The following is a 16,513-nucleotide window of genomic DNA, read 5'->3' on the forward strand; positions in this document are numbered from 1 at the left end:
AAAGATAACTAATTCTAACGGGACTTTTGCCAGAAAAACGAGCGTCGGAATGACATTATTAATGCCTCTATAGTAGCTCATCGGACAAACCTAGGTAGGTTAATTTCGGTGCTTTTAGCAATTTCAAAAGCACTTCTCTTGTTTACACATGAAGCTGATAAGCATCTACGGACGTGCTTTTGGTGCTTCTAACTGAGAAGCACGTCCGGAAGTGTTTCTCAGCTTCATGCGTAAACGAAAAATTGTCGCACGGTATATTTTTCAGGATCATCAAATAATTTTAAAAACCTCTGCTACATTTAAACCAAAATATTTATTACTGACTTAGGACTTACTTTAGGAGAGACCGGAAAAGAGTAAAGAGCACAGCAGAAGCAAAGAAGTTGCAGTGGTTGGTGACAGCGACTGGCCTCCTTTCTCTTTGCCCTCACGCCTATAACCTACCAGTGGCCTCCCACCGGCGACGAATCGTGCGAGGGTTCTTCCGTGAGCAAATGGATTCCAGGGCCTTCTTCCTCTGCGCCCTCGCCATCGTCGCCTCTTCCCTCCTGCATTGCGCCAGATCTGACGGTACGCAATCTAATCTGGCTCGCTCTTCAGTAATCGTGCTTGGCTTGCTTGCTGGGAGCCTGGGATCGAGCTCTGATTCGGTTCTGTGTGATTCTTGTGATGAATCGGATCTGATGCGCGTGCGTGGTGTGATCTTTTTTCTTGCCCGTCGCTGTTAGTTTGATGATTGTTTTGTTGGTCCCGTTGTGAATTTCAGTGCGTTAATAGCGATCTGCAGCACTTGGTTGATCTCCTAGGATGAGCACAGTGATAGTGTAGCTATAGCCTATAGGAACTGATAAGAACCTGCTTCAGGCAAGGTAGTTCTAGTTCTTCTGAATTGCCTTGCCTGCCAGTATGTGCCGAGTTCTTGGATATCGCTCGAGTGATTGTAGTGCTCTGGTGAGAGATCTGGGCATCCAAGATCTCTCATTTTTGCCCAGATCACAAATTATGAAATTATTGCAATGCATGTTTAGGCTGGAAATTCATGGATCCTGTTCGTGCTGCTGCAGCCTCAAATTGTGCATTGTTTGCTTGACACTACTTTCTTTTCTTCCAGGAAGTGATGACCAGCTTCTCAAGGGAATCAACAGCTACAGAGGTTCTCTCAAGGTCCCGGCGCTAACCGAGAACAAGAACGCTGACTGCCTTGCTGAACAGCTAGCAAAGCAGTTCAAAGACCAGCAGTGCACCAACACCACCGGCTCCAACACTGTCCCCGGCACCGAGCAGCAGTTCCCGGACTACCCCAAGTACCTGGACCGGTGCCATCTCAACGCTTCGGTGACCGAAGATGGCCAGGTGATGCCGGCCTGCGTGCCCGGCCTTGTAGCCAACGTGGTGCTAACCAACTACACCAAGTCCCAGTACAACCTGTACCTGAATGACAGCAAGTACTCCGGTGTCGGGATCGCCAACGAGGGCGACTGGGTGGTCGTCGTCCTCAGCACGAACACGGACTCCGGTGACTACTCGCCTGCTCCCCCAGGTTCGAACTGGGCTCCTTCGGTCCGACCATTCAGCCAGCTGATTGTTTCGCTTGTAGGATTTGTAATTTTGCTGCTGAAGTGAGAAGATGTTGATCATATACTGCTACACCGCAAAAGAGTGTTATCTTATCTTATGCTTGTGTCATTCATTTTTGTATCATCCAGATTTTAATTGAACTTGGTCTCGTTAACAACATACTACTATCTCCCACGAGTGATGAAAATGTTCTTTCAATGTTTGTAATTATTATCAGAGGCTGTATGTATATTATGTTCAGACGGTGTGCGTTATTGAACCTCCACACTGAATCTAGAGCTTCAGTTTCGCCTGGCACTGTGCACTCAGTTTATTTATTTGTTATTGGAGTGTTAATGCAGCTGTAGTTCTATTTAGGGTAAGATGACTTGTAGATTATTTTCCTTTAGGGAAAGTTGAAGCTGTTCTTACCAATGTGAACATTTATCCAGTATTTCAGCAGCAGCATGAATGGTATGAGCAACCAGCCCAGCAAGACTTGTCTCATGTGAATAGTAAACCATTCTTGATTCAATTCTTGTTGAGCCATTCTTGATTCAGTTCAGTGTAATCCACAAACGTGGCAAACATGGCGTCTCCCTAAAACACAATATTTGTCCGTAAACAGACACTTTTAAGCACAACATTCATGAAACCATACAATATACAGTTATGCGTATGATACACCCCTCCAGACAAAGGAGAAACCACTCGACTTAGAACGAGAAAAAGAAAACTATTGGTCTATGCGTACATTGGCAAACACCTCTTGTGATTTCACAGCCAACAAGCGCCTCAAAACACTGACAACAGCGAGAAGCAACAGCGCTCACTGGGGCTGTAAAAAATCTCGAGGAAAAAAACCTTCAACGTCGCAAAGTAGCACCTTTTCCAAACTTCAGCGTGGTTGAACGACGGTAGGATAGCTATCCTGGTGTAACACCAGTACAAAAAAAACATGTAAATGTATAAGGTAAGGTGTCAAAGTTTATTTGTGTTCTCTTGTTTCAGGTTTCTTTTTGCGAGGATGATTTTTGGGTTTGGAAGATCGTGAAGGTTGTTGCTGTCAACTGTTGAACCCAATTCTTCAGTTAAAGCTGGATGAGGCTTCACCTGCAATTTAGAGTTCCACAGTAATATTAGAAGTTTAGAATATAAAGTAATATGAAAAGTTCAGAACACAAAGTAATATTAAAAGCAGAACACACTCTAGATCAAGAGCATAAAATCCTATCTAGTTAGTCAGTCAGATCTTACAATCATCAAATGGAATCTGCTAGCGGCTTTAAACATTTTGTCACCGCATTTGGTGAAGCTCATATCAACAGAAATCAAGATGGCAATGTGCGAGTGTACATATATCACAAGGAGATATAAGCATAACAGTTATCACATAAAACCTCGTAGTCGTGCAGTAGAAATGCAATCAACATAGAGATCCCAAGAATTGCAAACTTCTGCCCAACACATGCTCGACTCCCAGAACCAAATGGAAGGAATGAGTCAGTCTTTTCACACTCTGCGAAAAGCTTTATCCCATTGGAGCCTTTATGCGCTGCTAATATTTCTACAGACAAAGAAGAAAACAAGGTGAGATAATAATTAGGAGTCTCAACCCTGCATAAAATAAACAAAATGAAACCAATAGAACTGGAACAGTCCTCCCAGAAGATCTTGGCGAAGATTTTTAGGGATCTAACAAATTTGTAACAGACACAGATATAGGTCAACATGCAGTTTCCAGAATATTAATCTGCCATGTTATTGACCCGTAATACAGATCAGGTACATACGTTGCAAAAGAAACTTCCTTTACATGACTGCAATACCAGTCAATAAATAGCTTTTGCTTAATTGCACTACAGGAGAAGGAAGTTTGGCCTTGAACAAAACATGGAGGTGAACACAAAATAAGGGATTGAGGGAGATACCTCCTAGATGAATGTCCTTTTGGAGGAAGCGACTAGGATTGAACTGGCAAGCATCATTTCCCCATATAGAAACATCCATCTGCACGAGATGCAGAGGAACAACCAACAGAGCTCCTGCTGGTATAGTCATACTAGATTTGAGAGTCAAATCTGCATTAGGAGATCAATAATGTTATACAAATGGTAATCCAAGAGACTTATGGCAAACACAAATTTCAATGCAACAAGATTTGGATGGACAAAAAAGATCTCCATTTCAAAAGATCGTATGATATTCGGATGTTTTCTCATAATAACATTAAGGAACGTCTATTGTGTTACTTGCATGTTTCACTGCTTCTTTTTTCATTGACAAGCATGCATACCATGTCGCAGAGAGCAGCGCTGGAGAAGAGGTCCAGCAGGCAAAAGGCGAGCAGATTCACATACAGTGGCAAGTAGGAATTGCATCCTAAGCACATCATCAATCTCCATCCCAGATGATTTATCACAAACTGCAACAATATCCTCATATAGCTGTAGAAAAAGGAAGCAAGTGTAAGTAAAACAGTATTAGACTCAATCAAATCTGAGAATATTACTAACTCAATATGGTGTCGAGAAGCAAAGAAATGAAAATTACTGGAGGCTATGCAATATATGTCACTGTGAGACCTGTTTAGAACAGATATATTCATATTTGAACAAGAAGGGCAAGCGTCAATTTTAAGTTCTTAGTATCAGGCAAAGAGTAACCAGAACAAACTGGAGGTAGAAAAATAATGTATACCTGGTCTTTAAGCTTTGGATACAAGATGAGTCTTGTCAAAATGTTGCCGACCAGGTTAGCAGACGTGGAAATTCCATGCAACATCAAACCCACAATATTCCCACATATTTCCTCTTCTGAACTGTGAGGCCCTTCAACAGCTTCGTAGAGGCAGTGACCTGATACGATGCCATCTAGTAGAGAAGTACATCCAACTGGATCTTGTACCACTCCTTCACTTTTCTTACAGGATCTCAGATCCTTATGGCTAAATACACTATTTCTGTCTATGGATTTTCTAATAATTGCTCGTGTTAAGATCTTGAGCTTAGCACATAAGGCTCGGTACCTCCTGTAACCAGGTTTCCAAAATGGGGGAACTGCATAAGAAGCCCATAAGCAGCTATCATTTGCAACCATCATCAGAAGCTCCTCGTATGCAGCAGCATCAGGCCAATCAAAGAATACATCACCAAAAAGAGCTGCACCAATGATGTTGAATGCCATGTGTTGGGAAAAAGATCTGCAATCCAGAAAATCCTTGTCTATAGTAGAGCCAACTCTTTGGAGGACAGCTTCAATGATCTTGAAAGAACTTTCACTGGCACCGACATCAAGTTTTTCATTCAAGAATACTATCAGTGATTCCCTTCTACTTTTTACCTGAAAAATCAGGACAAAAGCATCAAGAGAAGTAAAAAAGAAGATAAAACAACAATGATATGTACCAACTATACGTAGCATAAAAAACACATACGATAAGATGGACAAGAAAGGATAATACTACAGAATCCAAATGTTTTTTATCACAGCAATGCACATACCTTCTCAAATGACGAAATGAATAGACCAAGTCTTCCACAAGCTAAACTATATATTCTTCCATTCAGTGGTAACTTATCTTCAGCCTTGATTAGCATCTCTTTGATTATGCTAGCATCTTTAATCGATACAAGTAGTTGACAGGGTCCTACCCACAGTCGAACAACTGGTCCAAATTTGCCATGTAATTTTGATAGATAGCCTGCAAATAAAGCATTTCAAAGGAACATATGATCAGATAGCAAGCTATACAGTACAAAAAAATAGTAACTAATATCCCGCAAATCCACATTAGATCAATTTCTATATATATTTTGAGAAAGGAATTCTTATAAAGTTTTATACATAAAAGCTTTACAACCAACAATTATATGTACAAACTATTAGATGGACCATGTGCTTGAGCCTCGAATAATGTGACCCCTACAGAGTTGAGCTAGGCCAGCCTATGCCAAATTGCCCGTGCTAATTTGACTAACCAGGAAAGGACAAGAAAGTCCCATAACATGATAACTATACTCCCCTTAAAAGAACATGATAACTATATTATCGCATTGGAAAAGCTATCACACCACATAGTGTTTTGTTTAAACTTGAGCACCAAAGAAATATCGATCAGATCACCACATTATCAGCAAACCCTGCAAATTTAATGGCACACTAACGTCAACTGTGCTAATCGTTCAGTGCCGCTGGCTGTACCGAGTGCTGACAAAGCACCATTTTACCACAAGTCCTCAACACTAGTCTAAAAGCAAAATAGAGCTTCCGAAAACAGTTACCACCAGCTTACAGACCTCTAAAACTACAAATTTGGTCATTAAATTTGTAGTGTAATGTAACCAATCAGCGGCATCATCAAACCTTCAAATCAATCAAATCGATAAATCAAACTACATCTGGTCAGCACGTAAAACAAAGCAAATCTAGTACTCCCTCCGTTCCATAAAGATTGGCACGGCTTTGAACTAGCTCAGTTTAAACGGAGGGGGTAGCAGTCGATCAATGAATACCAGACCAAACGCCCAACTGGTCGGTAGTCAAGTTGCTGCTAGCTGTCAGAGAACACTTCGTATCTCAGCTCTCAGGAAGGCGAGGAATCGCAACTAGTCCCCAATCGAACAATGCCCACATGGTCACTCGAGCTGCCGAGCATCTCAACCACCACCAATCGAGCCAAATCCTAATCACACGAAAGGGGAGAAAGGGGCTGAGGAACGGGGGGCTGAACTAACCGGTGACATCGCCGCGCGCGCGGCAGACCGCGGCGAGGCCGGTGCCGGCGAGGAGGGCGGGTGGGCCGGGGAGGCGGGACCCGAGTGCCCAGAGGCGGAGGAGCGCGGCGACGCGGCGGAGCAGGACCCACGTGAAGGCGAGCAGTCCCACCCACAGCGTCGCGTTGGTGCTGCGCCGCGCGTAGTCGCGGAGGAAGGCGCGGCCGCCGCACGCCGGCCAGGACGGAGCGTAGGAGCCGCCGCCGCCGCTGAGGAGAGCGCCCAGGAGCGTGTACGGCACGGCGGCGCCGCAGGAGGAGGGCATGGCCGGCGGAGTGGCGGGGCGAGCTGTGAGAGCTCGAGCTCTCCCTCTGCTTCTCTGTAGGAAGAGAGGGAATGGAATGGATTATGGAACATTCGCCAACGGCGGAAGAAGAAGAAACGATCTACAGCTGGGTTGTTTTGCGTTCAGGTCCATGTGCAAACGGGAAATTAGAAATGTAGTGCTTTTGGTGACTTTTGATTTTTTAAGTGTTTGTCAACACACTGAGTCTTTTTTTCATGCCGGGCGTTCAGGTTAACCTGAAAATTCGGGTTGGGTTATTTATTTAGCCTTTCAAAATTTGGATTCACAGAGATAGAATCTGAATCAGTCGTAAAAATTTAAATACGCCCTCCGATCCATATTAGTTGTCGAAATATTACATGTATCTAAACGCTTTTTAGACATAAATACGCTCATATTTGGACAAATTTGAGACAATTAATATGAATCGGAGGGAGTACAAAAGTTCGAGTACCCAAAAATATCAGTTTTGCTATTTCTTAGACGCTTAGTGAATGATAGCAAACTTTTGATTCAATCATTGAGATTCGTGTAAGATTAATGTAGCTCCGTTGGATAAAATAATTTGATCGGACGGTTACAATTGTTGTCTGAGAAATAACTATTTTTTATACGACCGAGAAATAGACACCCCAAAAAATTAGGATTCAGGAAGTGTTCTTTCTCACTATGGATCCTTCTTATTTCTATCATGGAGGGAGGCAGGATTCAGGGAGTAATACTCGTGTTTGTAGTGTTTGACCTCGAATATGACCAAGAGATCCTATCTTGAAAGACACCCATCAAGCCAGGGTAGCTAAGCTAAGCTAGCGTTTTGTGACGCATACGCCGTGGCTGACAATTCGCTCATCATTCAATGAAGAAAATGACAGGCCAGGATCAACACAAAAAATGCAGTACTAATTCGCTTCAGACAATGTCGATCTAAAAAATTCGCTTCAGACAAGAGAACTCTATATTCACGAGAAAAAAGCTATTCCCTCGTATCAAAATTACTTGTCCAAATATTACATGTATCTAAGCGTCTTTTAAATATAAATATATTTATATTTAGACAATTTGAGACAAGTAACATGGGTCAGAAGGAAAAGAGTACTGGCAGTTGCTTCAAAGGAAGGGTGCTGATCACGGAGCGGGAACATGAATCTCAACGAATATTCAAGTTCTTTGTTTCTCTTTGCTGCTTGCTTGATCACTGCTCATCAGGCCATTATCTTACGTGCGATCCGTGCCACGCGTGAACCCCTGCGTGGGTCAACTGGAACTGGCTCAAATTAATAATCGATCAAAGCTAAGCATTAGCTTGTTGATGGATTGATGGATCGATTTTAACGGTACTCCTTTCATTTCATAATTTTTGTCTCAAATTTGTTCAAAAATAAATGGATCTATTCTTAAAAACTGTCCAGACACATGTAGTATTTCGACAAGAATTATGAAACGGAGGAAGTACGTAACGTTAACGATTATCCAATTCTGCTTCTTTCGTTGTGTATATTAAATTTAGCTTTTCCAACAATATAATGCTACAATTTTCTTTCCTTCTCTTTCCCCGGAATAAATTATCGTGTTCTACAGCTCGTTCCTAGATTGTTTCTATGGGAATGTTGCATGCTCTAACTCAACACCCAGTGGCCAGTGCATGGTATAATGGGTTTTTGAAATATGAAAATTACGGTGGCATTTTTTCGATCACTAGTACGTGATTTACATGAAATTGGTGTCACTACTCCGTACTAAATTGGGATTTTGTATCATATGAATCATGCGTGAATGGACTTTAATGAAACATAATATCCACCTTATTATTATTATTTTTTTAGAGGAAGGTTACCGTTTTGGTTGCCGATCATATTTTTTTTAGAGGAAGGTTGCCGATCAATCAAGCTTCCGACAACGAAATTCCTGACAGTTTGGATCCGGATGGAGGTTCAGGCATGGCCCAAGCCGGGACGAGTGCCGGCACGGCCCGTTTAACCGCATGCCGGGGCCAAGCCCAAGTCAGGCCGGGCCAACTGGAAAAGGCCCGTTGGCTAGCCCGAGTCACAAGAGAAGGAAAACAAAAAATCTCCTCGGGCCTCTTCTTCCCCCGAATCCGCCTCCCTCGTGTAGTCGTGTGCCCACGTCATCGTCCTCACTCCCTCTCTCCCACCACGGCCCCACCCTACGCCCCGCCTCGCCGCGTCCCTCGCGGCCGCCATCCGCTGACCCCGCGCCGTCGCCGCATCCCCCTCCCACTGCAGGTTCCGAGAAGCCCCATCTCCGTCAAGTTTGCCGCCGCCGGTCGCCACATTCCTCGCGGCCGCCTCCGCCGACCCCGCGCTTCCTCGCACCGCCGCCTCCGTATCCCTTCCCGCCGCAGGGTCCGGAAGCCCCATCTCCATACAGTTCCCCTCTGCCGGCGTCTCCGTGGCTGCCAAGAGGCAGTTGTACCGTTCGGGAAGCACGAGAACGGGCCGTTTGGCGCTAGCCCTGTCCTGCGGTGAAGGAGGTGACCCACGAGTCCATCGGCCCAGCAGCGGCTCCTCCGGTGGCCTCGGGAGTCGGTTCTGTTGGACATGCCCCAGTGTCGTTCTCATATTTTCTTGTTCTTGATAATATTATTATCCATGCGATAATTGTATTAACACGAAACTAAATACATGTGTGGATAAATAAACAAATATCGTGTTCCTAATACGTCTCTACTAGATTAGCTCGTTGATTAAAAGATGGTTAAGATTTACTAACCATAGATATGTGTTGTCATTTATCAACGAGGTCATATCATTAAGAGAATGATGTGATGGACAGACCCAAAGCTAAGCATAGCTTTTGATCGTGTCACTTAAGTTTAAATTGCTAATGATTTTATTATGTCAACTATCATTTTCTTAGACCATGAGACCATACCACTCCCTAGTACCGGAAGAATACTTTGTGGACATCAACCGTCATCAGATAACTGGGCGATCATAAAGGTGTTCTTCAGGTATTTCGGAAGGTGTTTGTTGGGTTGTATGGATCAAGACTGGGATTTGTCACTCCATGTGACGGAGAGATATCTCTGGGCCCTCTCGGTAATATAACATCCTAATTAGCTTGCAAGCATGTGACTAATGTGTTTAGTCACGGGGATATTATATTGCGGTACGAGTAAAGAGAACTTGCCGGTAACGAGATTGAACTAGGCATGGTGATGCCGACGATCAAATCTCGGACAAGTATACAAAGGAAATTGAATACCGGATTAATTGAATCCTCGACATCGTGGTTCAAGCGATGAGATCTTCGTGGAATATGTGGGAACCATTATGGACATCCAGGTCCCGCTATTGGTTATTGATCGGAGAGGTGTCTCAGTCATGTCCACATGTTCTCGAACCCGTAGGGTCATACACTTAACGCTTAATGTCGCTAAGATTCGATGAAATAATAGATGGTGATATCGGATATTGATTAGCAGTCTCGGATGGGATCCAGGACATCACGAGGAGCTTCGGAATGGTCCGGAGATAAAGATTTATATATGGAAAAGCTGTTTCAGGGTTTCAGAAAAGTTCAGGATATTTTTCGGTATTGACCAAGAATATTTTAAAAGGTTTCGAAAGTTCTCGGAAGGTTCTGAAATGTTCCGGATTATTCCTGAGAATTTAGTTGGACCTTTGTAGTAATTAATTAGAGAAATCTAATTAATTATCTCCTAATGGGCCTAAGCAGGCCCATTAGGGGGAAAGGAAGCCTTCGGTGCAGCTCTCCACCACGTGGTGGAACTCCACGTATGTGGGGAGGCCGGGCAGAAGGAAAAATCCTTCCGGGACTCCCCTGGCCGGCCCTAACCCCTTCTTGGAGGAGGGGCAAACCCTGGCCACCACCCCCTATATAAATAGAGGTGAGGGGCAGGGGGAGAGAACACACCAAGCCTTCAGCTGGATCTCTCTCCCCTGAGCCCCTCTCCTTCTCTCCCGTGCGCAGCGAAGCCCTGCCCGCGGATCTCTCCACCATATCCTACACCACGCCGTCATGCTGCCGGGGTCTCGTCAACCTCTCCTCCTCGTCTTGCTGGATCAAGAAGGAGGAGACGACATCGAGCCGTACGTGTGGATACCAAGGAGGTGTCGTACGTTCGGCATTGAGATCGATCTCATCGAAAGTACCACTACGCCAACAACGATCCCGTGATCGTAACGCTTTTCGGTCTACGAGGGTATGATGCTCATAATCCCTCTCGTTACTTACATCTAGTAGATATTATCTTGGGTTTCTTCCGCACTTCTCGTAGGAAATTTTTTGTTTTCCATGCAACGAACCCATCAGGTTCCGGACATGTGGATTTGGGGCACAACCGCTGAAGTGGTGTCCGCCGGCACCGTTGCCCTGTTCACCGCCGGCACCGTTGCCCGGTTCCAGACATGATTATTTGGATCATGTAGTTAATTTCATCTATTTTTATGTTCCTACACCTCACCGTCGAATATTTTCAGTATGAACCATGTTTTGATCTCTTTGTTGGGTCATGTTCAATTTGCTACATTTCTCGCTGTTCTTGTTTTCTGTCTCCTTGTTACAAGTAATCCCTCTGATCCTAAATTGTTTTCCCGATCCTAATTTTTTTCCGTTGTTTTAGTTCATCGAAAACAGCGAAAAGAATTTAAGAAAATTATTGGATAAACCACAATTATACAAAACATATCTTGTCTTAGAACTTGTCGAGGAGAAAACCTATGACCACAACTAGAGAGTTTATAGAACATACCAACATGCTAGTGAAGAACCTCAAAGAAATTCCCCAGCGAGCCTCTCCATCCCATACACACCAAATTTCGAGAACATCTGTCTTTTTTACAACACACAAACTAGAACAGGAACCCATAAGAAGGCGTGAATAGAGCAGGGAGCTCCGACAATTGGTTTAGCCATGAACTTGGTGTTCGGCAGAATTTTCATTGTGTTTTCTTCTCCAGTGTGACAGCCTCGCATGGAGCGCGTCATAGGCCAGCACTGCGATGACCAGTGTGCCAACATGCGCAGACATCTTCAACTGCCTGCTGGAGCCGGCTACGTAGGCCACCAGAAATCCAAGGTATTGCAGCGACACCACATCATGTATAATATTGTTGTGATAAACTAAGATTACCAAAATCCAACAACAGGTCGGTATATAGCTTCTGTCAAATAATCTAATGAAAATTTCTTGTAGGAAATCAAACAAGAACACATCGATTGTTACCAAAATTGGCCTGCTGAGGAGGAAAGAAAGGACAAGAGGAACTTACCGGAGAGAAAGCCTGCTTGCGTCCAACCATAGAAGGCCAGAGAAGAGAAGTCGACGGCAGCGGAGTCCTCTGCTCTGCTTGATAGGGTTATACGGATGATGTCAATGACGGCGCATAATAGGGAAGGAGAATACAAAGAGGGTAGAGGGAGGGGCCGTACCGTGGGCTCGTACTCCCCGGCGGTGCGACTGGCGGCGAGGTCGCTGCCGCTCGGCGGCAAGCAGAGGTCGTGGGCGGACGGATACGGCGCAGAGGCTGGTGGCGGCCTCGGAGGTGAAGGGGAGAGGAGCCCGGCGACTTGGAGGAGGACGACTAGGTCTGCCCGGTGGAGTGCGTGACGGAGTTCAAGACGAACGAGGAGTTCACCCGCTTCCTGGAGCGGTCGAGGGCGACGGGGCGCGCTGGTGGTGCGGCACGCCATCCCTTAATGCGGGCCACAAATTGGTTGATACGAGCTGCTTTCCTTTCCTTTCAACGCATGCCATTCATTGATTTCCATTTTTCTAAGTTAAATTCCGTAAATGAAGAGCAAGCTTAGGTCGTGTACAATGGGCTGACATCAGCCTTCTCTTAACGGTGTCACATAGGATAAAATCTGATGTGGAAGAGAGAGAAACGAAGAAAAGGCACAAGCCTTCTCTTAATTAAGAGATGATCTCATAATTAGCATTTTCTTAATTAAGAGAAGCCTTGTGCATTTTCTTCATTTCTCTCTCTTCCACGTCAGATTTTATCCTATGTGGCATCGCTAAGAAAAAGCTGGCATCACCCCATTGTACACGCCCTTAATTAGCATTCCTTTCACTGAGTGCTAAACTCGAAACAACATCTCCATTCCGTAAATGACGTGGTTCTGTGAATGTGTTGTATTATTATGTAAATTGATGATGTGAAAAATACAAATAAGTAAGTGGTGATGATTTTTTTTTACCGTTGTACAAATCATATAAACAAATATATTCTCATACTCATAATAATATTGGTGACCTTACCAGGGTGAATGCATCTTTACCATTTCATTCCATCTTTCCAACCAAACATAAAATAGAACCATTCCATTCCATCTTCTCAACCAAACAAAACTCACATTCATTCCACCTTCTCAACCAAACACGAAAATAGAACCTATAAGGAATAGAATGAAACGGTTTCATTCCATTCCACCCCACTCTGTAACCGAATACTACCTTAGATAGTGGGCCCCTCATGTCCCTGGATGATGAGTATCTTGCTAAAGCTCAGTAGAAGACAAAACGGGCAGATGATCTTGTCAAGCCTCTCATAATTCATTGTATCTTAGCACGTGGTGATGTTTCGTAGTAAGAGACAAACTTCACAAATGTATTGTCTCTTGGTTGTTGTCCGTAAACAAAGTTGCATTAATAATTTACTGATTCATAGAGATGACGTGGCTATCGTAGAGGCAGCTTGTGAATATTAAATGCATTAAGTTTCTTTAAGGGAAATTAAATACATTGGGTGGGGATCAACTTTACAGGGATTATAGATAGGATAAAAAATAAATAAATAACGAGCCCAGCCCATAAAATAAAATCCCGCTCGCTCCTGGCCTCTCCTGGGCCTCATTAGCTCCCGAGTCCCGATCCGGGCCTCTTCTCTCGCGACTACCGACTTGAGCCTTTTTCTCTCCTGCTCCCGATCTTCAACCTCAAGTGCCCCAATTGCCCGCTGCTAAACCCTAGCCGCCAGGCGCCAGCCACGCCGGCGATGCCTGTCCGCCACGCGCACACGCCGCCGCTTCTCCGCGACCACGCGACCCCGACTTCCCTTCTCTCTCAACTCGGCGACTCCCGACCACCTGCTCGCCACTGTGTGCCGCCACGGCCACCGCTTCCAGGAACCGCCGGCGAGAATACCCTTCCTCTCCGGATCTCCCTCATCTCCTGAGTTACGGGCCCCGCCTTCAAGTCCCGACGAGAGGAACAGTTCTGACAGCCAGTGTGTTTCGGTTCTGTTGGGGTAAAACTGAGAACCGAACCGAATTTTGGTTAGTATTTTCTCGTTCTATATGGAGACCGATCGGTTGTCATTTTCTTTGTTCTTGGAACCGAATGCCTTACAAAACCGGAGAACCGAACCGATCGGTTCAACATCTGCTGTTGATTGAACTGTTTTGTCTTTTTTTTTCCTTGCCAGCTAAGTTGGTGGCTTTCATCCCCTGGCACATCGCCAACCTTGCCGCCAATTCCCCAAAAAATGGAACTTGACACCAAAAAGCTGCAGAATCTCCACATCACCTCCCATGAGGAGGAAACAGAGCCCGTTGCCATTTTCGAAAGTGACTGCATAGATGATGAGGACGAAGAAGATTCGGAGCCGCAAGTAACCTTAGGTTTCGTGCAGGAGCCAGAGGAACCACTGTACTGGCATCTTCTTCTCCCCCAACACTTCCCCGACAAAGCTGGCGGTGCCCCGGTACACGCCGTGTCACATTATATATGCGCATCAGATTTTGATGCCCCTTGAACTTTTTTTTTAAGTTTGAAAACTAAATGGTTTTGTTCAGGCCTGGCTTGATCCTGTCAATCTGCCATCAGGCAAGTCAAGTAGCTGTGGCTTCTGTGGCGACCCACTGCGTTTTGTCCTCCAGGTTTCATCTATTTCTATGGCAAACTCTATCTACTTATTCATGTTGGCGGGTTGACAGCAATTTCGGTTTGCTTGTATGCAGCTCAACGCACCGATTAAGTGGAAGGAGACAGCGTACCACCGCACCTTTTTCGTGTTCATGTGTCCATCCATGTCTTGCTTGCTACAAGACCAACATGAGCAGAGGAAAGGCTGGGCAGTAAATCGTAGGAGAAGGTAAAGCCAGTGTGTTTGTTGATTGTTCTAGCCTTTAACCCAAATTATTTTTGCATTTTTCTTGTGTTGATTGTCTTTAGTGAATTATATTGCAGTGTGAAGGTTTTCAGGTGCCAGCTGCCCAAGAATAATCCATTTTACCCGGTTGAAGAGCCTAAGGGCTGCATCGGAACTGAATGTGAAGGAGGTAGCTTTGTTTGCTCCAGTTATTTTGTTCTTTGTAGTTGTGCCTTGTTGTTTTAAAGTGGTAATTTGGGTACGACAAGGGCTTAAGACTGGGAATAGGACTGGCTGCAGCATATCTACGATATATGAATATATATTACCCCGTCCTATGTACTATACACACTACTTTTAGTTTGTATGTTCCGAATGGTTGGACATACTCTCTTGTAATAACATGATTATCTGTATATACTGAAATTATTTGATCCCTGATTGCTCCTATCTGGTTCAGGCGTGAACTATGTACAGCCTGCATGTGCTGGCTCGTACACTTTAGCCTATAGCATGCATGCAGTTCTTGCTTCCAGTCAATTACCTTCAGATTTGTTGGCCTCTCTGGAGAGCCTCTTTGCTTTATTATGTACCAATTTGCTTATGTTACCCAGTTAACATACTATATGTAAATATGCACACTTAATCATCTCGTTTCTCTTTCAAATATTCTGATTAGGAGTGCATGCTCGGCTTTGTGATTGGTGTGGTACATGGAAAGGTGAAAAACTTTGCAGCCGCTGTAGGAAAGCAAGTTACTGTTCCAAGAAGCACCAGGTTTTCACCGATCAGACAATCATCATGTCTATTTTGCTTTATATGTTTGTTTCTTCTGCTTCGATCACTAGATACCAATGTCTTTGGGGATTGGGGAATCATTTAGTAATTTTCTGTTTCAGGAATTGCATTGGTGCACTAGTCACAAGAAGGATTGCTCTCAAATACCAGGTTCACTTGACGGCTCTATTCTGCCAGGTGCACGGAAAGGTTGTTGTCTTCCTAGTGCTCTTTTAGTTCTGTAGTGTGCCTCCAACGTGATTTCTTCCAGTTTCAACTATCTACAGTAATCGCTGGCGTTGGATGGCCTGAATTTATGGTGGTTGATGATGAGGAGACCTATTGTTTTGATAATTGTGGCAGAGATAGCTCAGAACAGTTGGTAGTTCAAGGACAAAGGAAAACAGATGACATAACACTGTTATTGATGGATCAATTTGAGGTTTTCTTTGCTTGTTATGCCTTTTTCATTTGTTTGCTTCATTGCATGGTTTTTAGTGCCATAGTACAATCTTTCATGCAGGCGGATGATGACAATAGATGCTGGGCATCATTCCTTGACCGCATCTCACGAAATCCACAAGATCGACGGCAGGTGTTGAGGTGTGTGTTGTCATTACTTTTAATTTTTCTTTTCCCTTTTCGATTATTAAAATTAAAGGTAGGTCACAGTGCCTTGCCACTTATGTTAGGTAGTGTTTGGTTGAAATCATGAACTGAAATGTAATGGAATGACTCCAAAAGTTGAGATGATTCCTGTGTTTGGTTCTTATAACACAGAAAAGATGAATGGAACCATATGGTTCATCAAAAGAAAATATTCTCTCGATATGCCTAACCATCTCATTACTCAAAAATGTAGAAATGAGTTGGTTTCAAGTAAAACCAGTGATCTAACCTTCTGTTTGGCTCGAGGACCGGGGATAGAGCTGGTCATTGTTTGATATGGATAACTCAATGATGCTACTCTTGTTTTTATGACTGTACATGGCATTGATAGTATTGGTTCGTCCGACGAATATTCCTTTCAGCTCCCGAGC

The 16,513-nt window shown here is 44.1% G+C and overlaps 3 protein-coding genes across 3 annotated transcripts; 2 read left to right on the forward strand and 1 right to left on the reverse strand.

Moving 5' to 3' along the window:
* The first annotated feature begins 378 nt into the window (after positions 1-378).
* LOC100839179 (uncharacterized GPI-anchored protein At3g06035) lies at positions 379-1,870 on the forward strand. Its single transcript, XM_003562516.4, has 2 exons — positions 379-570; positions 1,112-1,870. Exons 1-2 carry the CDS (start codon positions 495-497, stop codon positions 1,621-1,623), a joined length of 588 nt encoding a protein of 195 aa, XP_003562564.1. The 5' UTR covers positions 379-494; the 3' UTR covers positions 1,624-1,870.
* Positions 1,871-2,125: 255 nt separating this feature from the next.
* On the reverse strand, positions 2,126-6,682 carry LOC100839672 (cytochrome P450 734A5). Its single transcript, XM_003562517.4, has 7 exons — positions 6,294-6,682; positions 5,061-5,260; positions 4,258-4,899; positions 3,854-4,004; positions 3,489-3,638; positions 2,958-3,124; positions 2,126-2,670 (listed from the first exon to the last, which is right to left on the reverse strand). Exons 1-7 carry the CDS (start codon positions 6,595-6,597, stop codon positions 2,539-2,541), a joined length of 1,746 nt encoding a protein of 581 aa, XP_003562565.1. The 5' UTR covers positions 6,598-6,682; the 3' UTR covers positions 2,126-2,538.
* Positions 6,683-13,495: 6,813 nt separating this feature from the next.
* On the forward strand, positions 13,496-16,226 carry LOC100839562 (programmed cell death protein 2). The gene is made up of 9 exons (XM_010236448.3): positions 13,496-13,881; positions 14,031-14,309; positions 14,401-14,484; positions 14,566-14,699; positions 14,795-14,886; positions 15,376-15,473; positions 15,596-15,683; positions 15,761-15,915; positions 15,997-16,226. Exons 2-9 carry the CDS (start codon positions 14,091-14,093, stop codon positions 16,186-16,188), a joined length of 1,062 nt encoding a protein of 353 aa, XP_010234750.1. The 5' UTR covers positions 13,496-13,881; positions 14,031-14,090; the 3' UTR covers positions 16,189-16,226.
* The last annotated feature ends 287 nt before the right edge of the window (positions 16,227-16,513 follow it).

Source organism: Brachypodium distachyon, chromosome 1 (genome assembly GCF_000005505.3).
Source record: "Brachypodium distachyon strain Bd21 chromosome 1, Brachypodium_distachyon_v3.0, whole genome shotgun sequence".
NCBI classification, from domain to species: domain Eukaryota; kingdom Viridiplantae; phylum Streptophyta; class Magnoliopsida; order Poales; family Poaceae; genus Brachypodium; species Brachypodium distachyon.

Excerpts from the sequence above, each read along its gene's own strand:
- LOC100839179 (XM_003562516.4), top strand. The coding sequence starts at position 495 with ATGGATTCCAGGGCCTTCTTCCTCTGCGCCCTCGCCATCGTCGCCTCT. Across the intron at positions 571-1,111 it reads GCATTGCGCCAGATCTGACG|GAAGTGATGACCAGCTTCTC; the intron begins GTACGCAATCTA and ends CTTTTCTTCCAG.
- LOC100839672 (XM_003562517.4), bottom strand. The coding sequence starts at position 6,597 with ATGCCCTCCTCCTGCGGCGCCGCCGTGCCGTACACGCTCCTGGGCGCT. Across the intron at positions 4,900-5,060 it reads TCATTTCGTCATTTGAGAAG|GTAAAAAGTAGAAGGGAATC; the intron begins GTATGTGCATTG and ends CTGATTTTTCAG. Across the intron at positions 3,639-3,853 it reads GCGCTGCTCTCTGCGACATG|ATTTGACTCTCAAATCTAGT; the intron begins GTATGCATGCTT and ends CTCCTAATGCAG.
- LOC100839562 (XM_010236448.3), top strand. The coding sequence starts at position 14,091 with ATGGAACTTGACACCAAAAAGCTGCAGAATCTCCACATCACCTCCCAT. Across the intron at positions 14,887-15,375 it reads CGGAACTGAATGTGAAGGAG|GAGTGCATGCTCGGCTTTGT; the intron begins GTAGCTTTGTTT and ends TATTCTGATTAG. Across the intron at positions 15,474-15,595 it reads ACTGTTCCAAGAAGCACCAG|GAATTGCATTGGTGCACTAG; the intron begins GTTTTCACCGAT and ends TTTCTGTTTCAG.